This window comes from Nelusetta ayraudi, unplaced genomic scaffold (genome assembly GCF_046127955.1).
Source record: "Nelusetta ayraudi isolate G7.1 ecotype Tasmania unplaced genomic scaffold, CSIRO-AGI_Nayr_v1 ptg000011l, whole genome shotgun sequence".
Classification (NCBI taxonomy): domain Eukaryota; kingdom Metazoa; phylum Chordata; class Actinopteri; order Tetraodontiformes; family Monacanthidae; genus Nelusetta; species Nelusetta ayraudi.
In genome coordinates this window covers 1,655,748-1,682,773 of record NW_027466061.1, presented here as the reverse complement: position 1 = coordinate 1,682,773, position 27,026 = coordinate 1,655,748, and the positions used below count along the sequence as shown (strand labels likewise).

General features: G+C 44.6%; 1 protein-coding gene across 2 annotated transcripts; it reads left to right on the top strand.

Moving 5' to 3' along the window:
* The first annotated feature begins 1,457 nt into the window (after nt 1-1,457).
* Nucleotides 1,458-24,370, top strand: mark4a (MAP/microtubule affinity-regulating kinase 4a). Of its 2 annotated transcripts, XM_076019959.1 has the most exons (18): nt 1,458-2,339; nt 5,007-5,204; nt 6,875-6,928; nt 11,788-11,836; nt 12,227-12,292; nt 13,174-13,244; nt 13,335-13,391; nt 13,892-14,128; nt 15,359-15,478; nt 15,576-15,675; nt 15,768-15,877; nt 17,421-17,607; nt 17,990-18,201; nt 18,860-18,963; nt 20,233-20,514; nt 21,951-22,033; nt 23,467-23,511; nt 23,960-24,161. In XM_076019959.1, the coding sequence occupies exons 1-18, from the start codon at nt 2,286-2,288 to the stop codon at nt 24,022-24,024; spliced, it is 2,094 nt and encodes a 697-aa protein (XP_075876074.1). In that variant the 5' UTR covers nt 1,458-2,285; the 3' UTR covers nt 24,025-24,161. The 2 variants fall into 2 exon arrangements, with proteins under 2 accessions (XP_075876074.1, XP_075876072.1); XM_076019957.1 differs by lacking the exon at nt 21,951-22,033 and having other exon boundaries at nt 1,459-2,339; nt 23,960-24,370.
* Nucleotides 24,371-27,026: the final 2,656 nt, after the last annotated feature.

Here is a 27,026-nt window from a genome sequence, read left to right as displayed (position 1 = left end):
TACAACATGTCCGGACAGATAGGACCGGAACCAAAATAAATATTTTTCAAATTAAGAGCTTGGCATTTGCCCTCACCCCTTTCATCTGTCCATGCATCTATTCATCTTGTGCAGCCACTGATTTCTCCTTGAGGGTCCAGAGGCCTCTGCAACTATAATAGGATGAAAAGACGTGTACGCCTTTGCCGCATACATTCAGCAATTGCATGAAAAAGTGCATTTTGATATTGTGACGACATGAAATGCATCTTGTGAGGCCAACCATACAAATTAAAAACGCTTACAAAAAGTGAAATTAATAAAGTAATCAAAAAATAAAAGAAATTAAAAAACAAGGTAAATATTAATGCAAAGATTACAAAATAAATGTAGTGTTTTCAACTTTATAATTCAAAGAAATGTCTAAATAAACTAAAGTTGAAATTATGCAATGTGGAGAATATTCAGCAGCTGATTTTAGTCATAATGCCAGACCACCTGAGAAGTTTATCTTAAAATTCTAATATGGATTTGCTTAGATTGCATAGTACAGTTATACAATGGATTACACTGCAAATATTGAAACGTATGAAAAGGGAAAATAAGACTATAAATGCTCTCAGATAGTGATTAGTCTCGAGCAGCTGTACATACATACATGGTATGAAAATCTAATCGGTACCCAGTCCAGCTAAATTCAAATAAATGTTCATGTTTTTCCAGAATGCACATTGAAAGATGCTTTATGTACAGTTTTCTTCATGGGACACAATTCTATTTTTATGATTTGATAAAAAAAAAAAATGATTAAAACTAAAAATTTACCTTATTCCGCACTGTATTTGCAAGAGATTGAACAGTAAAATAAATATATCCTGTACGTTAAATGATCATGATGTGTCAGTGTGTATATAATCTAATGCTATAATGGGGTTATATAAAGATGTATCCAAACATTACTTTACAATGATATGCGGTATTTACGGTTTTTAATTTATAAATTGGCAAAATAAAGGATGTTTTTGAATAGCTGGTAGCTTTTGATGAACGAATGGTGATGAGGAAAAACACAGAATAGAAAAAGCCAGTAAAACACATTTTTGCTTGCATCTGCTGTTCATTTGAGAATAGACGGTCAAATATAATTGTTTTAATTGTTAAATAGAGAGATACAAAATATACTAATTAAAAAAAAAAAAACGCTTCAAAATAAACATGAATCATTTGAAAAGGCTTGCGTAGGAACATCACTCAGCAATCAGTCCAAAGACAGCCTGTTGGCAAACCACCTTGTACAACAACCCACCTTCATGTCTTTAATCATTTCTATTCTGATAAATGTTTGCTTCAACTCCAAACACAGTCACTTTTATCTCATATTCCACCCTTTATAGACTTGAGACATTGGCCGACTGTTACATGAGGCTTGATACGGTCAGAGTCAATTCCATGAGTTGTTGTTCTCTCTCTCTCTCTCTCTCTCTCTCTCTCTCTCTCTCTCTCTCTCTCTCTCTCTCTCTCTCCCTCCCTCTGTCACCCCCTCCCTCTCGCTCTCAACACCGGAAGTCGCAGCCGCATTTCTCGTCTCCTAACTTGACGTCGGTGCGCATCCCACCGACCGGGAATACCGATTTCTGCACATTTTCGGCCTTCTAGCCTGCTGCACCGCGTCCAGTGCGCGTGTTTTTCCTCCCCCCCCTCTCTCTCTCGCTCTCTCTCCTTCCTCCTGCAAGGTGCAGCGGGCCTCGCCGGCGTCGGTCGCCTCGGACAGTGCGTGCGATGCCAAACCGCGATGACACACATTCGCTCGGCGCCGTGTTTGTTTTGTATGGCGATATGAGGCAGGAGGTGGAGGAGCACCGCCGCCACAGAGACGCTGGGCTTCGGCCAAACGTCGCCGCAATTTAGCGCCTCACCGCCGCTTTTTTTTTGCGGGTGGGGGGGCATCGCGTCGCTTTTGCTGCATCGTCGTGTTATTATTTTTTCCATTTTTGTTTTTTAATTTTTTTTTGCAAAAGTGCATGCACGGTGTGTCGGAGAGGGGAAGATGCGGCTTGTTTGAGGACCACCTCCCCGTTTCCAGTGTATCCATCGCTGCCATGACAGGCGGAGGTCTCCTCTGCACCGCGGCTCGGCCGGCAGCGGAACAGGCGGATTGATTCGCGGCGGCGGCGGCGCATCTTCTGCGGATGTTTATTCTCTGCGAGGAGCCTGCGAAATAATACTTATAATAATAATACAGAAAAACAGCGCTCCGTGATTCTCACACTCAGGGAAGAGGAAAAAAACAGGAGAACGAGGACAACATGTCTTCTCGATCTGCATTACCGTCTGGGAACGACAGGAGCACCGGAGACCATGTAAGTGACAAACCCTCCCTGCCTGCTGCTGCTGCTGCTGCTTGCATGCAGGAGGTGCACCGTGCATCTCGGGGGGGTGCGGGGGGGGGGGGAGATCTCATTGAATGCGTGGCCTTCTCGGGGTTTGTCCGTGGTCCACATTCGTGTGTGTGTGTGTGTGTGTGTGTGTGTGTGTGTGTGTGTGTTGGAGGCAGGCAGGCAGGCAGGGGGTCGCCGTCGTCGATGGTGCATTTGCCTCCCTTCACTTCTGGAGGTGATGATGCATTTGAAGGGAGAATTTGACAGAACGGGTGCGCTAACCTTGAGCGGGTTTTCTTTTGTTTTTTGTTGTTGTTGTTTTTTTTTGTTTTTTTTTTGCTGATGGCAAGACAAAAACATCCCAGAATGAGTCCCTCCGTCCTCCTGCCTCTCGGCTGATGTGCGCAGGAAGCCCTGGAAAAAAACAAAACAAAAAAACGCGACCGTCACCTCCGACTATAAGACGGTGGCGAAGCAGTGATGTCACATGCTACCGGCTACCGCTGCTGCTGCTGCTGCTGCTGCTGCTGCACATTTATATATTTATATACATTTACATAGTTCTAATGCGTGTATGCGCGAACGTATGCGTTCGCTACCACCGGGATGGGTGGGACGTGGGAGCGCAGAGGGCCAAAATGCACGCGCGGAGGAAGAGGAGGGGGAGGAGGAGGAGGAGGAGGAGAACCTGGGTTGTTTCGGACGATGCGAGAGGGGGGATTACTGCGTAAAATGATGTGCAGTCCGTCGCTGCGCAGCCTTACAAAGCAGAGAGCGCCCATCCCCACAGCCAGTGGCTGTCAGACAGACAGTGAGTGCCATACACCCAGCACAGTGGCACACAACACGGCACAGCGGCCTGCTGCATGGAGGCAGGCAGGCAGGTCTATCTGCCTATCTATCTATCTATCTATCTCTCTCTCTATCTATCTATCTATCTATCTATCTATCACAACATGAAGACACATCTGATTCTGCCATTGACATGATGCCCAAATACAACCCCCACCACCACCAACACACAGGCAAACACACCATCTGTTTGTTTGTTGCGATGGACGTTGCGTGTGTGTGTGTGTGTGTGTGTGTGTGTGTGTGTGTGTGTGTGTGTGTGCGTCTGTGTGTGTGTGTGTGTGTGTGTGTGTTTGCCTGGTTTTGATCACGGATCCAGGTCCGCCCCTCTCCGCTGTAACGGACAGAGCTCTCCTCTCATCGTCACCCCCCCTGCAATTAAGCTCTGGACAAAATCGAGCGAACGAACGAATGAGCGAACGAACGCCCCGACGGGTCTGGCGTTGCCCTTGTTGCCGTGCTGGCAGTGTAGGGGAGGCACGGCCTGCGAGCGGCCCTGCAAGCGTTGTGTGGTTGTGTTACCTTCAGAGTCCGTCCAGGTTGGCTGCTCGGGACGAGACGGGACGGGAGCGTGTTTGTGAAGTGGAGAGCAGGATGACATGTTGGGCGGCTGGGGAAGAGGGGGGGGGGGGTTAGGTGTAAGGCCTCAGGCGGTGGGACTGGCCAGGGACCACTGTGCTGGCATCTGCTCCCGCTTCCCTCCTCTCCTCCTACATATTTCTCTCTCAGATCATTGGGCTCGGCTCTGTCTGGGTCATGCCTGCGTGCAGCTTCTCCTCTGTCTCTCCTCCTCCTCCTTTCGCTCTGCTCGGACTGTCAAACACCGCCGAACTCTGCATGCACACTCGGAATACGTGTAACCGTTGAGTGAGATCCTCTCTCCTCCACGGGATTTTATGAAAAAGAGCAACCTTGTCCAGAAGTGGACACATGACTGCTGCTCTTTTTTTTTTTTTTATATTGTTCTTTTTTTCTTGGGATATGGCACACGGCCTTGTCGTGTCATGACTTGCCCATGAGAAAATACTGTGTACTGTTGCTTTCACAGCTGTGACAGTTGGTGACACCTGTCTGGGAAACAACGAGTAGCCCAGGAGCTTCTTTGATGATTCACCACTTATACCAAGTGCAATTTTAAAAAAGTCATCAAAAAAGAATATTTGAAGCACAGAATGATGGACAAGTCCTTTATTAGTTCCACAACAGGACAGTTACAGTGTTACAGTAGCAGAAAGGGACATTCATGATAGAATAGAAATCAGGGAGCCACTGTGCAGTCTCGTGCAGAAATTACAAGAACAAAATGGAAATAAAATAGAATAAACAACTGACACCAAAAATACTAATTTGTATTAGTTGGAATATTAATGCTTTACTTTCCGAATCACAAAAATGAGGAAAGTTTATTCTATCAGCTAATTCTCAAAGCACATAAAGGCAGTCATGAGTGTTCTATGATTAAGATATTTTGATATTTCTTAAAATTTATGGCCCAAATCATAATACATAAAATGATTTGATTGGCTTGAAACTGAGATAATCAAGAGCCACAGCAAATTCCACAAATGTAGCAGATTCTCTATATGAAAGCGGACACTAAGAAAACATTTTGAGCTGTTACCTTAAGAGCGTTCTAATAGTCGCGATTGTTCCAGGAGTTGAGTTTCTGAGGGTTCCACAGGTAAAGACAGAAAGGAAGAAACCCAGATTTATTTATTTTTTTTATCAGATCAAGCAGTCGTGGAGGTCCACTGTCCGTCTACCAGCCTGTAACCACCCAATCCCCTTTTCTTCCAGCATGTGTCACTGGGGGCCAGCCGCTCAGACAAGGCCACTAGCCAGTCCAGCCGTTCGCTGGGCGCCAGATGCAGGAACTCAATCGCCTCCTGCTCAGACGAGCAGCCGCACATCGGCAACTACCGCCTGCTCAAGACCATCGGCAAGGGAAACTTCGCCAAGGTCAAGCTGGCCCGCCACATCCTGACGGGCAAGGAGGTAAGACAAAGAGTGGCAAAGACTTGAAAAATATCTCCACTTGTTTTGGACTCTGTAGACATTAACGCATTTTTGTTGGTGGAAGAACTTTGTTTGCTCACATCTGGCATTATAAGGGAGGAAAATACATCCATCATGTCAATGATGAATTTCACTTTCATATTTAGTGTTACAGTACCGGTCCAGGTATATTGTTTTTGTCGCTCCAACATCTGCATGGATTTCTAATGGGTGGTATTGTGCAATTGAAAGTCTGTTGTTTTCATTCAGACAACAATTAAACCAAAACTAAAGTGCACTATGGACGTTTTTAATAGCAGATAAGCTTCCTGGAGTTCGTCAGGGCCTATTTATCAAATGAACTTGCCAGATACTTGACAGACAGTAGAAACTTTGACCAGGTAGTGTACCAATCACACTCTCGATCTATACAATCTGGGCTATCTCTCCTTCTTCAAGGAGTAAAGTGCATATAATTGAACCAAATACATACAGTAAGAAAACCAAACCTGTACAACTACTTTCTTTGCAGATGAGCTCACATATAGGGTGACTGGAAAGGGTAGTCCGCCATGGAACACCATGGATAATCTCAATTGTAAATAAAAGTGAAAGTGGAACGAGGCAAATTAAGAACGTTTTACAAAGCTTCTTAAATGTTGATAATCAATTTTCTTTTCATCAAAGACACGACCCAATGTATGAATACCTTTTGTACTCCATCATGGTAGAACCGATGGGACGACCACCTCTTGGAGGACCAAAGTGGTTGAATATGGGGAAAACAGATTCCCTTTTGCTGTCATTTTACCACATCTTTTCTCTTGATCTCTGGCAAAGAATGACAGTACAGCAAAGCAACAATTTAGAGTTTGGTAGCGATAGACTCGTTTGAATTTAGAGAATTTTCCATCCCAAACAGATTTGTTGATTGTAGAGTTTCGGTTTGTCCAATATTCGGAAAGATATGTTATTTTTTTCATCCATGTGTACCTGCTGCCCACTCGCATTCACCAGCTGTGCACATTCTAGTCATGTGACCACACATTGCACACGCCTCACTGCCCTAACAGAGCCTGATTGGGTATTTATACAGAATGTACAGAACGCATGCAATTTGCACACACTAAACTTGTGCTTTTAAAACCCAGCATTTCATTTCAATTGATTTGCAGTCTTGTACAGTAGATAATAGAACAGCAGAACCTGCCTTTTTCGATTGCACTAATTTGCTAAAAGGCCACATGTGTGAGATTCAGTAGCTTTTAATGGTGATGCAGAATGCTGTATATTTGTTACTGTCATTCTCTTTTATCTTCCTTCTTTTCCAAAGTTATGATATCAGGCCCAAGATAACTGCTTTATCTGTAAATGAAAGTGTCATCATTATCATTAGAAATCAGAAGACACTACTTTTAGTTGAAAGTGACTTTTCTTCAGTAAAAAAAATTTCATTTGTCAATCCATCCTCCATCTGCAGTACTGGATCATATGTTTGGCAAAATGCATAACTGCATTATGACCTCAGAGAACGATCACTGGTAAAAAAAAAAAAAAAAAAGTGTATCTTTCACTATATGCCAAAAAACAATGTGATGAAGTAAAGTCAATGCAATCCCAGACGACTATCTGCTTCATTTGTCTAAGAAACACATTTCTCTTTTTTTCAGGTTGCAATAAAAATCATTGACAAGACTCAGTTGAATCCAACAAGCCTACAAAAGGTATGTCATTCTGCCCAGAAGCCTTTTATTGTTTTGCGGGCACCAAAGGACATAAGTGGGAAGTGGGTCGGTTTGAATGTACATCAAGAAAAGCGGAGACATGTTGTTGCAGTCCAGGACCACTAGGTTCAGGCCCTCATCCTTAGAGAGGGCAGCAGTGGGAGATCACCTGGTAGAAGGATGTGATGCTGTTTGGCAGGTGCTGCAGACTGAATAGGGAACCTTTGCTCGGTGGGTCATCCTGCATCTCTTTCTGTGCTCGTCCACACCCTTAAAGAGGGCGGACTCATCTTATTACCAGTTGTTGTTTTTCTTTTAGGTTTCTCTTAATTTTTCATACTTGGACGAAGGTTGCTGAACGAAAACAAAGACAGATGTTGTTTTGAGGGTTTTTCCACAGAGAGGGATGTTTGGTTTGTCTTTCATAACCAATAGGCGTCTATTAAATGAAGGTGGTGATTTGGCATTTCATGTCTGTTTGCATGTTCATTGCTCAAACTGAATAGTGGTGCAGTTTGTTTTTTGTTTTTTTCCCCATCATGCAGATCTATCTGAGCAGGAGACTGCATGGCTGGCATTAGTGCAGCAGGCTCATGTCTGAAATTCATGCATCACCCATCATTGGCAAATGTACAAAAAACAAAGTTAGGAAAAACTAAACTGGAAAAAATCTTTTTTTTTTTTTTTTACATAAAATAGCTAGCTAAAATAATCCTATGTAACTTCCCAAGTAACTGTCAATTACAGTTCAATACTGATTGCATGCATATGCATGAAGCACTGAATATGAGCAGTTATGGACATTGGGCAATGATGTAATTTAGCGACTTTTAGGACAGCCAATAACGGCTTTCCTTACTGAGTTGTTTCCGAGCGGTGGCGTCTAGCGCGGCGGATTGCAAGATCGCCCGACAACCCGGGTAGTTTCGCGTGCATTTTAAGAAAACAACAGTGAAACAAAACTCTCTTGCTCGACCAAAATGTGTCTCAAGTATCGCTGTGTGTAAAAAAAAAAGAAAGATAAACCGAATTGCTGGTATCATACAAAATGCAGATACTTATACTACTACTTATCTGCTTTATTGTTTGACAGCCGAACTGAGCAGTGTTGACGTTTCACAGTAAAATCCAGCACATACAAAAAAAACCCAATCCAGCACATAGTACATTATGATGAAAATCAAGCGGATCCGCCGGGTTTTCCAATCATTGACTTCCTGCCTGAATGATTCCACCTGCTGCGATTGACGTGGCTGCGATTTTTCGCTTCTGAAATGTGCCCGCGCCGCGCCGGGTGTGAACTTGCACACTGACTTTAATCGGCGCAGACACTTTGGTTGTGAATTGGGGGTAAATCACACGCAGAGGCGTCTCAACGCGCTTGGTTGAGTCAAAATAGCCACCAAGCATGAAGCGACAGTGGCAGGGAAAAAGTGGCCAGCGGGAAGAAACCTCAAGCAGACCTGGAAAATATAAAAGATAATTTTAGCTTGATGTTACAACCTGAGAGATGCCAGAACATCTGTGTGTGGTGGAGCAGCGATAGGGGTGTTCCTTCCTTCCTTGAGAGGACGTCATACCTGGACCCAACGAGGAAGCTCAGCCTTGCTTGTAGGTAACAGCCCAGATCTTGTAAGTCTCCTCTTCCATTCTGGTCACGCCCCACACCACCTACTTCCTCTCCTCCTCATCTTCCTCCCCCATCTTCCTCCCCCAGAGGCTGTAGACCACGGCTTGGGGGTTTGAAGAATGCACCTAACCTTCTTCTGCCTACTTGTATCCCACGATGAACAATTTCACCGGGAGATTTAAGGTGTTGCTCCCAAAGAAGTCCACAGCTGCACCACAGGGAGCTCCAGCCACTTGTGAATGGAGTTGTTTACCTGCAGTTAAATAGAAAGGAGGATGTTGGCGCTCCTTCCTCCTTTCCAGATTAACAATCTCCTTTCTTGCCCCAGTGAGGAGTTCCAGGATCTTGTTGTTGCAAGCCGCAATCTGCAGGAGGGTCGAGATGCCATCCATGTCGCCTCTGACTGGCTTCTGACTCCTGTGGCCATCTGTTTCTCACCGAACAAGATCATTTCAAACGCTACTGTAAATAGAATCGATGAGATTGAACAACTCATCGCACTACCTCTCTGGAGCTGCTGCCGTGCTGACCTGGTTCTCTTGAGCTGTTTTGCAAACGTGGAAATCGCTAAAGTAGTCGTGCACCAGGTTCCGATGCAATCCTTGTATTGTGTTTTGACTAAATCATCTACAATAATATCATTTTTGCTGTGCGAGTTGCATATCGTGTTGCATATGGAGAAGTTCAAACCCTAAATTAAAATCCTAAAACGCAGAACATAATGTTAATCTATTAGCCAAACTCAGTGCGGCAAATATTTAACACATTATTTTGCTTGTGTTCCACATGTCTGCACTTACTGAAGAAGAAGCAAGTAATAACACACGCACACACACACACACACACACACACACACACTAAGACTAAATCAAGTCCAATATGTCAATCCCGCTGCTGCCCCTCCCTCTGTTTACCTCTGACATGTCCCTCAGCCTGTGTGAGCTCCTCTGCCTGTGGGCAAGGAATGAAGAGAGCAGAAGGATTAAATCAAGGATGAAAAAATTGTCCTCTTTATGTGTGGCGTGGTGTTTTGGTTTCAAAACAAGATGTCTTTCTATCCAGTAGTGCATATAGTGCAAGGAAAAGCTTGAGTTGGTTGGAGTTGGATTTCTTACAGATCAAATTATGACTGACCTCGTTAGTTGTGTGATGTTTGCTACTGCAAATGTCTTCCTTAAAAGTGTTGACTGTGTATTAGCAGGACAGTTACCAAGCGTGGCGTACAGAAGTTCAGTTGTCATTGTTTCCTCTTTCCTCTCACTCTTCCTGCTTTGGATAGCTGCACTTCTAACAATTGTAATATAGTTTGCCAGATTTTTGCAGATTTTATTGAAACAAAATGCATTTCCTATACTTTGCAGGAACTGTAATCCCAACATGTGCTAGGTCCTGTCGTCCTGCCTGGCCGTCTTTCTTGGGCCTGACCTGTTTTCGCTGAGATACAATGGTGAACACTGAGGGCAGGACGGAGAAAAGAGGCAAAGGATTGGCCGCTGATTGGAGAGAATACTCTACAATTGGCCAGTGATGATAGTGGGCTTCTTTACATACCCGTGGGCTAGAGAAAATCCTGAGTTCTGAAGACATGAAAGGGCCCATATTAGCATAATCTGGACGGTGATGTATGTAGGGGGGGAGTGTGGTATTGTACAGGGATGGGTTAGAGAGGAGGAGAAAAAGGGAAGTGAAATCTTAAATGGGGAAAAAAAAAAAATCAACCCTCAGCCACCATGGAGGTGGGTCTCCTATAAGAGGGAAAAATCAGGGTTGAATGAAGGAGTTTTTCAGGCTGCTCTTGATATTTTTCTGATATATTTGAGTGTCACGATGCTCAATTACTACATTTCCTACCATTTTGTTGTTGTGCTAGCTTATTAAGCTAGACCAGGATTGTCACCGCCGCCGAGCACTTCTTCCCACCGCTGTCATCCTCCTCGTCGTAGAACCGCCGCTTATTTGCGGCCATTAACGGTGACGACGGTCGGGAACATGTTGCCGTGGGGATTGTTATTGTTTTGACGGATTTGACCGCTCGGCCCCGCTGTGACGAGGGCGGAATTACTGGGGCACTGGCGTGATGAAAAGCCCCAGCACTACGAATCCCAAGATTCCCTCCAGCACAGCTGGAGAAGCTGAAAAAGAGGCCCGGGTCTTAATACCTGGGTTGCTATGGCAACAGTGACGTTGGGGGAGGGAGGTTGGAGGGTGGCACTGCTGCGAGAAGAATTGAAGGAAGGCGAGGGGAATGGAGGGAGACATGGTGAGGAAATGAGGAGAGAGGGGGAGGATTGAGGAAAGAGGATGGAAAAGCTTATCGCATCATCTTTTCTTTCACCCCCCCTTTCCCCTCCCCCCACTCTCCCACCCTCCCACCCTCTGGTGTCAGTTGACGTGGCAGAGGAGACTCCCTCGTCTCCAGCCTCTTCGCTTCATGTGCATTGAGAGGGAAAAAGTGGCTCAGATGTAATCCTCTGTTCTGACCAAGTGCACAAATTCATCCGCCAGTGTGGAAGAATCACGTACGCAGAAAAGTGCTCAGTGGATGCTGGGCAGAAGCTACTGCTGCTGATGATTTATCTCATCGGTGTGTGGGCTTTTCGTGTTTTTTTTTTTTATTGTCACTCTGGCCAAATCAAGTCTGATTTGGTTGGACGTCAGAGTAAATCGATGGTGGTATTTTCAGGACTAAAGTGCGATACCGGGGCGTGGTGATCCAGCTCGCCGCCCTCACGTTGGGACTTCCTCGGCCGTATCGATCCGATCGCCCATTAATATTTTACCAGTGCTAAATATGATGGGATGAAAAGGCCTGCTGCGGGGTATTTAATTTAGACGTCAACTCAACCTTTCCCAGTCAATGGGAGGGGTTTATTAAGAGTAGTTCCAAAATAGGCACGCACTCCCTTGCTTTTGTTAAAAATCCATCAGTGTCAACAGCAGAGCGCCGGAGTGACCTGGATACCAGGAAACCTGGTAACGAGCAGGAAGTAATGATGACGGGGGGGGGTATTAAGGCCACTGATTCTTGCCGAGACTGTCTTGCACCTCTGTCGAAAAGTGAATTGTTGGCCCTTGAAAATAACATCACAGGCATGAAAATGAAAAATCTGCCTTAAATGGTCGACACTGTGGCAATGTAAAGCACCTGGAGGCAGCGACAGCAGCTCCTTTACGTCCGATGTCGTCGAAAAAGCATTGAAAATGTTTTTTTTTTTTTTCTTCTTTGCAGCTCTTTCGAGAGGTCCGAATAATGAAAGGCTTAAATCACCCCAACATAGGTAAGGCTCGTAACGTGACATGCTTCCGTCTGTCTGTCCGTCTGTCCGTCTGTCTGTCTGCGTGAGCGTGCATCCATGCATGCGGTGTGTTGATTCCACATGTGTGACCAGATAGGAACGTGACGCTCTGAATGAGCTTTTTGAGGCCGCTCGCTGGCCACGCGGCGCGGCGAGCGGGCGACGTTGCAGGCCTCGTATAGAGGTCACGAGGTTGGATTTTCTAAAGCTGAAATGCCATATGGATCAAACCCCCCCCCGACCCTCCCTCACAGCATTAGCTGCGGGTCTCCTCGGTATTAAGGCAGATGGGCCGCGCTGTTATTTATAACGCGGGCAGGATGTGTCGACGTATATTTGATTTTTAATCTGATTGTGTGTTTGTGGCTACAGTGCAGCTGTTTGAGGTGATTGAGACGGATAAGACCCTTTACCTAGTCATGGAGTACGCCAGTGGAGGTGAGTCTGTCTGCATATATATCCCATATGTGTCTATGTATGTATGTATATGAAACAACACAAATATAATTGAGTTCCTCTTTCAATGCACATGCACAATTTTTATGTACTTTTTAATTGAACGTGTAAAGGTTTGAATCAGAATCTAAAGTCTTATTTTTTCTGCATACCTCAATGACATTTTGGTAAACAACGCTGATGTGAAGAGCAAAGAATGAGTCATATATGTGCGCATACGCTGTAAATTGGGGCCAGTATGTAATGCTAATAGAATGTTGTTGTTTTGAGTGCATTCTTCCTTCCTGTGGGGTGATTTCCATCAGAGTAGTTTTGTTTTTAGCAGTGATGTTGCTCTCCCGTCGTCTTGTGGGGTGTGAGAGGGCTTGCAGTCATTAGCAGCTGCCACCGTTGTTACGTTTGGCAACTATTAGCAGCATGTAACACATCAAATACGTCTCAAGCAGTGCAACCCCAGCCCTACTTTTATCTACTTTTGCTTGTTTGTGAATTCAGAGAGGTGATTGTTGCTTTAATGAAATGTTGCTTCCTCCTTCCAGTTACACATTTGTACCTGGAAGATTTTGCAACAAATTTGTGAATTTGATTAACTTTAAGGCTGTGTGTGCTGGGAGCTTGGAGCAAGATTGGCTGTTTCATCCAAGCGTTGTTGTGTTTTTATATTCTCATTTTACTGCATTTACACTGAGTTAAAAATGATTTGCTCCTGAAAGACCGAAAAAGAAAATAGTGCCAAAGTGTTCTATGATGGTGTATTTACATTAAAGTGGAAGTTGATGGAAGGAATTCTTCCATCAGTACCATGGTGGGAATGCCTCATTGCTCTTTTAAGCGTGTTAGTGTGTGTTTGCTTAATCCCACAGGTGAAGTGTTCGACTACCTCGTGTCTCATGGGAGGATGAAGGAGGTTGAAGCCAGAGCCAAATTTCGACAGGTATGAAAATAGATGACCACGTTTCACTCGGGCTCACCTGTAAAACTGCTGCTGCTCTAAACTCTGCCTCGTCCTCCTCTGTCCTGACAGATTGTCTCTGCTGTCCACTACTGCCACACAAAGAACATTGTCCACAGAGACCTGAAGGTGAGAATGCTCTGGAGACGTCCGAGGGGGAGGGAGAATGTCTCTTCAGATTAGATAGTAGATGAAGGGCTTGCCACGAGACTTTGACATTGCTTTTGAATTGAAAAGTTGCGATCTGAGACTGCTGTTTGTGAGGAAACACACCAGCCAGCACAAAAGATGAACAGAGAGGCAGATTTTCCAGTTGGAGCCAGCCCCAATTCTAATGGTTTCTTGCATCCCTAAACACACGCAGTGACATGCAGTATGAGTCATGCTCAGTAACGGCCTTGTTGGAACACACACAACCCCAACAACCCCACTCTCTCTCCTTCTACCCCTCTTCTATGCTTTTTGTTGTTTTTTTTTACCCCTCTTCACAAATCCTGTGTCATTTTCTCTACCTTTTATTTTAATCTTAATCTCTCTGTGCCCATCTATTTCATTTTATTCTGTTTTTTTCCTCATTGACCCCCCGCTTCCCCTCACTCTGCTCCTTCAACTCGGTGTGTGTGACTCAGGCGGAGAACCTTCTGCTGGACGCCGACGCCAACATTAAGATCGCAGACTTCGGCTTCAGCAACGAGTTCACGCTGGGCAACAAGCTGGACACGTTCTGTGGCTCGCCGCCCTACGCCGCGCCGGAGCTCTTCCAGGGCAAGAAGTACGACGGGCCCGAAGTGGACGTCTGGAGCCTGGGAGTCATCCTGTACACGCTGGTCAGCGGCTCGCTGCCGTTTGATGGTCAGAACCTGAAGGCAAGTGGGTCTTCAGCCAAATCTGAAGGCGCAATTAGGAATCCGCTTCTTTCCTAAATCCCTCAATTCAATGTTGCCATTGTCACTTTTTTGTTTTGGCAAAAGAACTGCACTGTTTGCAGTGTAAAAATTCAATAATAAAGTGGAAGTAGTTAGCATTAGCTGGGATGCTAGCATGTGTAGTACTGGTGTTTGCTGCTCTGGCGTCTTTGGCAAGGAGTTTAACAGCAGCAAGTTGTTTTGCTTGTTGCTTCCCGAGATTGGAATTGCTTGTTTCAGCTGTGTACAAAGTTTTCTTTTCCTGGACAGCGATAACATCTCACATCTCAAATTCCTGTAGTTTTGGAACAGTGTTATTAAATTTGAAAAATGAATTGATACGTTACTAGTTTTTTCAAGAAGTAGTCCCGTTACAGTAACAGGTTACGAAGTAGTTACTCCAAACGCAGGTGATGCCCAGCTGTGCCTTATGCTAAGCTAATCAGTTTTCAGTGGGTTGAATCTCAAGTGAACTTGATGATAAAGCAAATGGGGACTTTTCTTTTCCTGTCTTCCTTCTTTTTTGATGTTGCACATTGTTAGTTTTGCAATAACATGCTCACCCTTTGGCCCTGAACTAAGTCTGTGCCTTTGAAAGCATTGATAGGTGTTGTTGTTTGTGTATTTTGATTGATTTGCCATTTCATCTCAAGTGATGGAGATGGTATGAGACTGGCTTTGCTGCTTTGAGGAGTCAAGGATGTGTTAGAATGTCTTTGACTCAGTCATTTTTTTGGTTTTTTTTTTTAATTGTGTCTATCACATATTCTTATCTGCAATACTACTTCTATCTATTACTTACCTACTTTTTGAATATACAGCTATGCCTAGAGTCCAACTTCACCTATTTTAATAAAAGGTATGTGGTAATATTCTGTTTACTCATGTAAACTACTTGGACGTTTGATGCTTTACGTCACATGTGAGAAGAAGGCACTATTGTTGATCCCATTCATGTAATTTTACTTTAGTGAGTCTTTCATCGATTTCAGTTCTAATCTTGTTTCCAATACAGATTTGACAGAAACTTTTTATCCAAAACCCAGCAGATGGGAACAGATGCTGTCAATATCTCAACCATTTCATTCACATTTTATTACATCTAAATCTGAAAGTGGGTTTACACTGGCTTTGCGGTGGTTGTTTAAAACTGATAACTAATAATTAATAACGGATGGATGTGGTCTACAGGAGCTGAGGGAGCGCGTACTACGAGGAAAGTACCGGGTGCCCTTCTACATGTCGACGGACTGTGAGGGGATCCTTCGCCGATTCCTGGTGCTCAACCCTGCCAAACGCTGCACTTTGGAAGTGAGAACAACCGCACGGAACTCTGAAAAGTACTGCTTTGCTCATGCGAGACCCAGACTCAGCCAAACAAAAAAAATGTTAACTTCTTCTCCTACAGCAAATCATGAAAGACAAGTGGATAAATGCAGGGTACGAAGGCGAAGACCTGAAACCTCACATAGAGCCTGTCGAAGACTACAGTGATCCGGCTCGAATCGGTGAGTCGACCGAGTCGCACTTCCCGAGGCTGCAGCACAGCTCCAAGTCTTCTATTCAGGCGCAACACACTTTATTTTACTGTGACCCACAGAGGTGATGGTCGGGATGGGGTTTTCTCCGGAGGAAATCAAGGACTCTCTCCTCAATCAGAAGTACAATGAGGTCACCGCCACCTACCTACTGCTGGGCCGCAAAGGCGATGTAAGTCTTGTGTTCTTATCTCATCAACTATCACATGATGGCCGAGGACCGAGCGCTCGGCGGCCTCGTCGTCGAGTGTCGCCCTCAGACTGGGTGCTTGTGAGTTCCAATTGGACGATTTTTTTCTGTTTATTCAGATATATTTGGGGGTAGTGGGGAAGGCAGGTTACAGCCTCTACAATTTACATCTCCAACACAAGGCCTACACTCAGAGGCAAGAGATTTAGAGATACCAACTATCCTCATGTGCTTTTGTCTTTGGACTGTGGTGTATGTATGCAGGAATGCATGCAAATTAGGGAGGCAAATTAACGATTAATTCATTAATCATTAGTTGATTGGCCTTTTCGATCGATTAACGATTAATTGATAGGTCCATTGCTCTTTCCTGCCGCTAAACTGTTGTAATTAAATTAACTACCCATGTAAAAAAGGTTCAATTAATTGCGACTAATTTAATTGAATCAAATAAATTCTTAATCGACAATTAATCGACAATCGATTAATTGTTAACACCCCTAATACAAATTTCACAAAATTGTGAAAACCCCACTGGAAAAAGGCCAGACTGGGGATAGAACCCAGAAACTTGTTGAAAAGTATGAGTAAATAAAATCCAAGACTTCTTATCGAGTCTTACTGGCCACAACACCTTCACTGATAGGACAGCCGTGGACACTTGCATCTCAGTGATACAACCAAAAGTAAAAAAAAAGGAGCTTTTCTCCCTTTCCAAAAGTTTATTGCAGCAGTAATGATTGAAATGTGGTAATTCAGATAGAAGGATAGCTGAAAAATAAAAGATGGCTTTATGACTGGCACTGTACACTGGAGGAGGTTACTGACACAAACGCATACCATTGCTGAAGACCAACCACCAACCCTATCATGGATACGGTATTTCCAATTGACTGATTTTGCACAATGCGGGACAGAAATCTGCAAATTTCAATCAATCAGTCAGTCAAATCAAAGTTTATGTGTAGCCCAATAGCGAAGACAGGTTGCCTTGCTTTGCATTCTCTATAGATGCACCACTGGCTACCCTTTAAACCTTCGAACCGGGTGAGGACAACCAATAAAACCCGAGCTGGGATAAAAGTTGTGGGAAGAACGGTGGCCGTTCTCTCGGAGTTCTCCAGATTCCTCCCACATTCTAGCGCCAGTGTTTGTAAGGTTGATCGGGAACTGCACGTTATCCATAGGTGGGAGTGTGGATGGCTGTTTGCTTCTCTATGTGGTCCTGTGATGAGGTGGCAACTTGTCCAACTGGCATGGAATCCAACACCCTCAACACCCTGAGTGTAGGACTGGCTCTGATGGAACATGGATGAAAGGATGACGCCTACAACTCTTTGAATTGGCGTGAAACGCCCAATAAAGTTGAGAAAGTACTTTGCGCGCTAGTTAGCTTATTATTTTTTTTGAGTGGCCTATTATTTAATTCATCGATCCTTTTGAATTGCTGTCACGAGCCATTTTCACTGCCACGCGTTGTGAACTTGTCGATGCCTCCCTCTTCAATACCACTCACCAATGAAAGGAGGGCAGTGAGGCTCGCACCGCAAGTAGCCTGTCCCTGGCCAGGGTTCGACCCAGCGCCATCACCAACGGGACCAACAAGCACTCTTCCACCACCGGCTCTTCCTCCTCGTCCACCTCCTCCTCGCATAGCAAGACCCAGCGCAGTGCCTCCACCTACCACAGGCAGCGGAGACACAGCGACTTCTGTGAGTCTCTTTTCTAACCCCTTCATTCCATTGCCGATTTTCCACCAACATTTCAAGGAACTTCTGGGATTTATTCTGTGGTTTTTGGGAAAAAGTCCTGTGGTAGAGAACCTTTTTTGGTATTTTTTTTAATTGCTGATATTTCATTAAAGAGGTTTGGCACTGAATTTTTTTTTTTACCAAATAGTATAGACTGGAAAGCATTATTGCATAAAATCCCCTTAAACTAACATTATATCTTGCAAAATAATATTGTTTTTCCCCTGAAAATGCACTATGATGAGTTGGGCGTGTGGGTTATTGGTTCTTCCGTGCCACACATACAGAATATTCCTTATGTGAGTCTCTCTGTGTCTTCGCTCTGCTGTCCTCCACAACAAAGGCGGGCCCTCCATGCCTGTCATGCATCCCAAAAGGAGTCCGACCAGCACGGGCGAGCGGGAGCTGCGGGAGGGGCGGATGCCTTCACGCAAGGCCAGTTGCAGCGTGATGGGGAGCCACAGCCTCCCCCCCTCCAGCCCGATGGTCAGCAGTGCCAACAATCCCAACAAGTCCGAGATACCAGATCGACGCAAAGACATGACTGCCACCACGGTGAGTGACTGAAGTCTGACTTCTAACGCCGGCGAAAACGCCTGGGAGGTCACGGTAATGTTGCGCTTGCCTGCTTTGAGCAGTTGAATCAATAAGTGTTTGTTTCATTTCTTTTAAGTTCTTGGTTGCGGAGATTCCAACCGTTCCTGATTGTTGTGGAAATGTGGTTTGCTCACATTTTTATTTCAATTTCCTTCTAAACTTAAAGAGGGCTAAAGTTGGTTGTCTCCATGTCTCTGAGGTTCCCCTTAGCCAACCAAGAATGTGGGTTCACATCTTAAAACCCAGCATGCCTTTAATAGCGAAATTAAAGAAAAATTTATTAATTTTCCGACAATATGGTCTTCAAGAATTTGAGCTATTTAATGTATGATGGTTTGATCTTTAAACATTTTTAATAATGAGTTCATGAGTGGTCCAGTAGGGCTCCCTTTTGGACTGTTTGACTTGTCTTACTGCTATATTACTATTGTTTATTATTGTTTATATCTCAAAAGGTCACTTGTTGTCCCATGTGATGTTAAACACACTGTATAGGAATGCGAATGAAGATGCTTTAGAAAGAATGAAATAACTTTCGGTCGTGAACTAATTCTTGATCCGACTCATTCCAAAGTGACTTGGCCTTATACCCTCGCTCTCCTCTGCACGTGTGTAGAACAACATCCCTGGAAGTGCCATGACACGCCGGAATACATACGTGTGCACAGACCGATCGGGCGCTGACAGACATTCTCTCTTGCAGAACGGCAAAGACAACAGGTGGGCTTTGTGTTTCTGCTCGTGACGTCGGCGTTTGCCAATGAAAGTCTTCAGATGACGAGCCAAATAGCATGCACAGCATGGATCTGTTGTAAAAGCATAAACGCCCGGGGCATTTATGCAACATTGATTTTTGGGTGCGGACGAGATAGATGTTCCAGTCATTTAGAGTGTTTGTAGCGCTGTGAAGAGGAATGGATGTGTGAAGTAGCAAAGCAAAGACTCCCAGTGGAGTCGACGCCATGTGGCGACATCAAGAAAACTGAGCTAACAGACCAGCTGTTAGTGGCCTTAGAGGGCCAGCGTGGACACAGAAAGAACTTTCAAAGGGTTTGCGTTAGCTAACATGAAAATAAATCACAACTCTGACTGTATTTAATTGGGCTGAGGTTTAATGTATTTTTCTGAAATAAACTTTGTGTATAAGGAAAACAGTAGGAAAAAAAAAAATAGAAACTCCTTAGTGTCAGTCAATAGGCTGTCGTGCCAGGCAGGGATGGATGTACATTTCAAATGTAAAATGAGATGACTTGATGCAGACTCTTCGTAACCTGCTTGCTTACTTTTTATATATTTAATTCTACTTTACTTGTTTGTTTTTTATCTATGTAGATTGTAACTGTGTTTTGTATTTAGCTACTTGTCCACGTCTCCCTTGAAAAAGAGGATCTTAATCTCAGTGGGACCTTCCTGGTTAAATACAGGTTAAATAAATAAAAAAAGAAAGAAACAGACATTTTCTCAAAATTTCTCAAATTTCAAGAAGTATTTCTTGAAGTTCTGAAATGTAAATAAATTGACAATGAAATAACTTACTTAAAAGTGACAAACAGAAGAACTTAATCTACCAGTGATGTCAAGTTTGACTTCTTTATTTTGTTGATATCTAAATACTGTAGCAAGGAATTTGTAAACTGTCTGAGATGTTCACATGAGCCCAAATAGACACGGAAATGACATGAAACTTTAATCAGCAGCATTCATTTTTGTCAACGTGCAGCTTAAGACTTCTACCAGTCATTTCAATATTAAGGGTCTGTGCTTGTATGGCAATAACACCGCTTGGCCGTCATCAAGTCATCCTTCATCTCAATTCCTTGTTCCTATTTTAGTTATACAAGAATTTGAACATGTATGTAAAAAGGTCAAAATCACAGTTTCATTATTTGACTTTCAACCTGTAGATGTCCAGCGCTTACAAACTAGAGATGGTTAGACTTTTAACCCTGGCCTCTCATGAATTCTGATCCTTTCTCTCCTGGCCCGCAGCTCCCTGGGTCATCGCTTGCCTGCAGCGTCTCCATCCACACTGAGCATCTCCGGGGCTGGCGCCGCCTCATCCTCCTCCTCGGACAGATGCCGCCTGACTCGCGGCTCCACGATTCGCAGCACCTTTCACGGAGGGCAGCTGAGGGACCGCGGCCCCCCTGTGTACTCTGCTCCACCCACCTCGCCCACTCTGTCCCACCACGAAGCCAGCCCCCTGCCACACGCCCGCACCAGGGCCACCTCCAACCTCTTTACCAAGCTGACCTCAAAACTCACTCGCAGGTAAAAAAGAAAACAAAAGGCCTTCACCAGGGTACATTATGTTGTTTTTCTCAGTGCTGTAGCAACATTGACATGGTGATACAGATTGAATTTGTTCAAGTTTTTGAGGTTAATTTTCATTCAATGAATGTGTCAAAGCCTTTCCACAGTGCTAGCTGGAACAACAGCAGAATCTGGACTCCTCATTACCCGAATATGGATCTTTGATTAGCATCACCAAACACACCAATATTACCTTAATTATTCCAAGCCAAAATGTTTGCTGTGAATAGGATCTACAGTATTCTTCAAGGGGACCTATTTCCAGATTTAATAAATTCAGTTTGGTGTTTGTCGCGAAACAAGGTTTGTTTGGTCAGAGAAACTCCTAGCTTGAGCTGTACAGGCCTTACAAAACAAACATGTCTCTCACTTAGCCTGAAGAGGCTGGTTTTGACTCAATCCTACCTGCTCCATCCATGGCTCTGCCTTGGAACCGCTCACTCCCTTGTGATTGGCCAGCAGCTATCTGCTAGCCCTAGCTAGCGGGAAAAACAGCTACTTGCTCTCACGCAGTGACACTTCACTCACTTTTCAAAAGAAGTCTGCAGAGGCGTTACTGTGACAATCAAGTCAGTCTGTGAAGCCAGCCCATCTCGAAATGTTGGAGTTATCATTTGTCATGATGCAAAAAACATATTAAAGAGCAAAAGAAATTACTTTTTGCAAGCTTAGCTATTAGCTTTTATTAGTAAAGAAAAAAAAAAAAAAAAAGTGTGTATAAAATACATCAAAGACTGCAGGCTACCACCCATAAAATATTGTTGCCTTCTTAAAACAATGGTCCAAGTCATTTTAGATCAGCTCTTGGTGAAGCTGGCCACCACTTCGTTTTGTGAGTCAGTTTTGTTTTGACTTTTGAATTACAGTTGCACATGTCTGCTTCATGTTTGTTGCTGTCTTTCCTTTTTGCAAAACTTCAGTAAACTTCAGTGTCATGACATGAATGTATATATAAAATAATCTAATAAAAAAAACAAGGTTCACACACTAAATCAATCTGAAGCAGTCAACGTCTTCCGATAGAAAGTCACGTGGCGTCGCCGGCTGGCTCGGCCCAGCCTGGTATGGATCCACGGTTATCAGGCCAGTTTATTCTCCCAGCAATTTTGGCAAGTCTCTCAGGCAGCCCTGGATTATCCTCTGCTCCCCTCTCCGTCCCAGTTGTCATAATCACACATGCCTAATCTTATCAAACCTCAGCTTTGTCCTTGCCACTCAGCTTCAGCGCTGCACTCTTCTCCACCACTGGCTTTCCTCTGATTCAATTATATTCTCTCTTATCCGCCGCCCCCTCCTGCTCTTTCCCCCTCGTTAACCCTCCCTTTTTCTCCATCTTTATCTTGTCGTGCCTCCTCCCCCACCCCCAACCCCTCCCCCTACTGCCATGACATCAGGGTCAACCTTGACCCATCCAAGCGCCAGGGCTCAAACAAATCCGTCTCGGGTTGTACTCTTCCACAAGGATCAAAAACAGTTAGTAAGTTTCCATGTCTCTCGCTTCTCTCCTTTGCCTGACTGTGCCGCCCACTCTATCTACCTGCCTGCCTGCCTGCCTGCCTGCCTGCCTGGTCGCAGTCTAACTGTGCTCGAGCCCATGTGTGCTTGTTTGACTGTCTCGTGCACTGATCGGCTCGTCTGCATGACTGAAGTCCTCCTCGTGCTCCGGAGGTTCCACCGCACACCGTCGGTTTTCTGCATGTTTGCAGTCGAAGCAGGTTCATGCGATTATTGCATTCATCTTTCAGCCGGCAAAAGTCTGGCTTTTATCTTGCTCACAATGATGCCTTTGCCTAAAAGAGTTGGACTGGAAATTGAAATTTCACCCGTGAGCTTCTCACCCACGTGTCAAGGCTTTGATGACGTTTTCTAATCCTTGGAGCTGCACAGACAAACAGTGTTCCACCCAGCGGTCACCTGGTGAAAATTAGTTTGGTTTAGTTTTTATCCAATCATATGTGCACATGTAGAATCAGATGCACAAATAACCACACAATGTGGAAAGAAAGAAAGAAGAAAAAAGGGAAAAAATGATGGAAAAAAAAAATATTTATCTCCCCAAAAAACAAACAATACCAATGATCAGATGTAACCACTTGTTAACAAGCCCTGATCATAACAGAAACTTACTCTTCTTACGAAACAAGAGTAAATAAACAAGTAGATAAATAATACATAGAATATTGCGAGCTCCAAAGATGTAGGCTGGCATTCTGCCAATCAGTCAGTGCATTGAAACACGTAATTCAATCTTGTTTGTATTTCTCAATCATAATCGGCTTTAATTCTCCACCCGCTACTCCTGCACTCGGGCTTGTTGCGGCCGCTGGAGTCTCTCCCAGCTGTCTTCGGGCGGAGGCGGGGTCACACCCTGCACAAGGCGCCAGTTCATCGCAGGGCCACATAGAAAGACAGACAAACAATCTCCACTTACACCTACCAACAACTTAGAATTCAATCCATCATTTAACAGATGCACGTCGTCCATCTGTGACACTGAACGCTGAAGTGCATTGAAAACTGTCACCAGAGCTCAGTGCTCACCTGGGAAGAGCAGCAAACGAGTGATATTTCAATTTTCTGGTGAACTGCCACTTTTTAAGTGTGCTTTTCACGATTTGGTGTGGTCACTTTGTGTTTGTGGATGAACGGGAATGTGACGCTTGTTTGACGTGTTGAGTTGACATCAATGCAGATTCACCTTGTGACGAGTTTCCATACGCATGCTTAAAAAAAAGACCGGTCAGGACAAATCGTGCAATGGTGCCGGTGGCGTACTTGTACTTTGCGACGCCTGCTGAGCCTTCGTGTGTATCTGCATCCGGGCCAACGACTCTTGAGAGGTTTTTGTGGGCTGGTCGCCGGTCGTGCCATTCTTGGGTGGGCGGCTCATTTTTCCTGTTTGTCTTGCAGGGTCACAAATGAATCTGAGGGAATCAGGAGATTTGCGGTCACAAGGTCAGTGCTTCATTAACAATACTGGATAATTATTTGTAGGGATGTGTTGATACTGATTCTAATATCGGGTGTCAGTGCAGATACCGGGGTTGAGTTCTCTACTAGTACTCGTAAAATACGTGCCAATACCACGACACCGACACCAGTTGTATGTGTATGTACATGACGATTGTTAAGTGAAACTTGTCACCCTGTTCTAGAAAAACACGCTGAGGAATGTTTATTCAAATAACAGAACATCTGTTGAAAAATTCAAATAAAAAAATCAAAGTAATTCTATAATGTGTAATGGCCTTATTAAGTGCTATTGGTATTGGTGAGTACCGAACTGCTGGTACTCTCTTCTTTCTGTAAAAAAAAAAGTGGTGTCAGTGCATCCCTAATTATTTTTATGTCTGCTTCCTGATGCTCCTTGACTGAACGTGTCTCCTGGCTTCTGTCCCCGTAGTTGCCATTTACCTGGGTATCAAAAAGCGCCCGAGCCCCGGGCCGTCGGACGTGGCAGGGATCTGAGGAGCGGCGGGCGGCGGGACCCTGCGGAGGTGGTTCTGGCTCTGCGGGAGGCGGCGCTTGGTTGCGGCTGCCAGGTCCACCATGCCGGCCCCTTTCTGCTCTCCTGCACCCACGGCGTGGCGGGGGGCCGAGTGGCTTTTGAGGCCGAGGTGTGCCATCTTTCCACGGGCGCGTCGGAGACTTCGAACGGGGTGCGTTACACGCGACTCTGGGGGGCGCCGCTAGCTTTTCGGGACATTGCCACCCAAATCTCCAAGGACCTTGAACTTTAATTGGAGGGTGCGTTTGTGCTACGACGTTGTGCGACTGTGTGTGCCTGTGTGTGTCAGTGTGAGTGCACGTTGAAGGAAGGATGGAGGGGGGGCGGGATCACCGGGGGGGTGGGGGGGGCTTAAAAAAATGCGGAGAATGGGCGAGGGGCTGGACCCAGAAGAAAAGACTTCTCCGTCTGTCTCTTTCATGACCACCCCCTGTCGCTCCTGTACCTCTCTCACACACACATATACACAAACTCACACGCGCACACACACACACACACACACACACACACACACACCTGACCCGTGGAGTCACACAGACTGAAGCATCCCACCCAGTCCACCCTACCTATAGCTCAGCCAACTTCTTCAATGAGCGTCTGCACCTACTGGACCTGGATCTGAGTCTAGTTGAATATTTTTTAATGCTATTCTAGCCATAATGACTCTTTTGTTTTGTAATTTATTTATCTGATCATCGTTTCTTTCCCATGTTTACTTTTAACTCCACTCTCAAAACGTCACTTTTGTGTGCATTGGATGTGCCTGGCCATCCGATCTCGTCTCTCTTGACAAAGTGTTATTTGTGTACGTACGAGTCACCCCCCACCCCGCCCCCGCCCCCCCACCGACGAGTATCTGACGGCTTTTTATCAAGAGCGGACAGTGACGCGCACAACCGTGGATGCCGTCCAGCTTGGTAGTCAGATTAGCGGCCTCGGAGGGTTGCATTGCTCTGAACTGTGTACGTACAGCAGCGACAACTGCGGCGGATTAAGGTCAGTGGGGGCAAGGTTGACGGGCCTTTGTGGCAGCCAATCAGAGGCTGGCCGGGTCTACAAAAAGCCAGTTGCGTCTGTCATCTCAGAAAATGGGTTGAGCCGTCAATCTAATTAGTCGCGCTGCATGGGGAGAAGCTGTAATCCTGAGCATTTCAAAAATGTCTTCAGACACACCCCCAAGTTTATCAAAAGTGAGGAAACAAAGTACAGAATTCATAGGCTGCATTTGAGGTTCTTACACGAGGCATTTCGATTTGTTCAATACTGCAGTATGTATTTTAAATTCAGACTGTTGTGAATTGATTTTTTTTCTATTCTATGCTGCTGCCCCCCCTTCAAACAATCAACAAAGAACCTTTTGGAAACACCTTGTGGATTCTGGTTCTATATTCTGTATGGACTCCCATGTCTTAACTCCCTAGAGTACTTTATGGCTGCAATGTTTGAGTGCTTAACCTTCATCGGGTGCGATGCAGGTTTAGCACTCAAACGTCTCGTGCTGGATAATTCACTTGGTTTCTGCCCTTCCTTCTCCTGCGCACCTGCCTGTGTAGAAATAGATGCGCGCACAAATGTTTCCTTTTTCTGTCCTAGATTCATTGTGTGCACCAGTCATGGCCAGTAACATTTTGTTCATGACCTTTGGAATGACCTCTCTTCTGACCTCCTTTATCGTCTGACTTTTCCTTTAACGGATGCATACAGTGTTGGAGACGTAGGAGCAGAGAGACACACTGGTGTATACCTTAAATTCAAGGGGTGCTATAAGACAGGGATCTTTCAGTGCAATGCAATTCTTTGGGTTGTTCTTGTGCTATGTGACCCCACCTTAGCCATAATACATCGAAGGTAAAAACCTGAAAATCTACCAAGCAACAAAAAATCTCTCATTTCCACCCTCACCCCTCCCACACACACACACACACACACACACACACACACACACACACACACACTGGATGTCCCAACCTGCTTCAAACTGGACTGTTCATCACTGATGACCTTGGGGGGAGGGGGGGAGTGTTCCAACACTGGCGAGGCACGATAAAGGCAGTGTGTCGAGGGTTTTTCTTTTTGTTGTTTTTTTAGTTTTGTTTTTGTTTTCCTATGTTGGTCCAGTTGCCTTTAAAGTGAACAACCCCCAGCGCCTTCATACAGTACATAGTTAATGTATTTAAAGAAAAAAGAAAAAAGAAACCTAAAAAATGAGAAAGCTTTCTATTCTCCCTGTTTTAGTGAATAATGTACTGTGATAATTACGTAGGCTACAGAGATCATGTTGTTCGGCTGCTAATTTACTGTTAATGATATCTCAGTTGTGGCTTTGCTCATGGTGATCCGAAAACAGCCTCCCAACCCACCTAGATTTCCTCCCCTGTCCCCTGTTCTTTCACAGGGAAGCACTCAGACATCATCCACACTCTTACGTCGTAGACCCCTGTATGACATTGTCTTTGTCCGGCTTGGTGTGCACTGTTTCTCAGAGCGTAACAGGGGAAACTTGGTCTCTTCGCCTGTACTCATAAGATGAGAAGCAGACACCAATGTGGACACCAGGAGTCTGTCTTCTGTACTCTCCCTGGACGTTTCTCATTGTGGTGTATATTAGCATTAGGTAATATAGACCTCAATGCACTTTGCTTTGACTTGAATCAGCTCCTTCCAGTGTACCTGTACAGGTAATACCCAGAACTAGCCACTGGAGGGTGCCAATGTCTTAAATGTGAAACACTTCAATTTGTGGATATTTGCACAGGTACTTAATTTATTTTTTAGAATAATATCATTTAAAAAAAAAAAACTGAATTTATATCAGTCAGTTGATGACTGTATATAAAATATATGAATATAGTATATATCTTAGAGCTCAAGGTTTATTTATAGCTAGAGCAAGGGAAGTAAATCTAGTTTTAAGCAGATTTTGTCAATTACATCGGGAACAAAAACAACCTACAATCCTGCA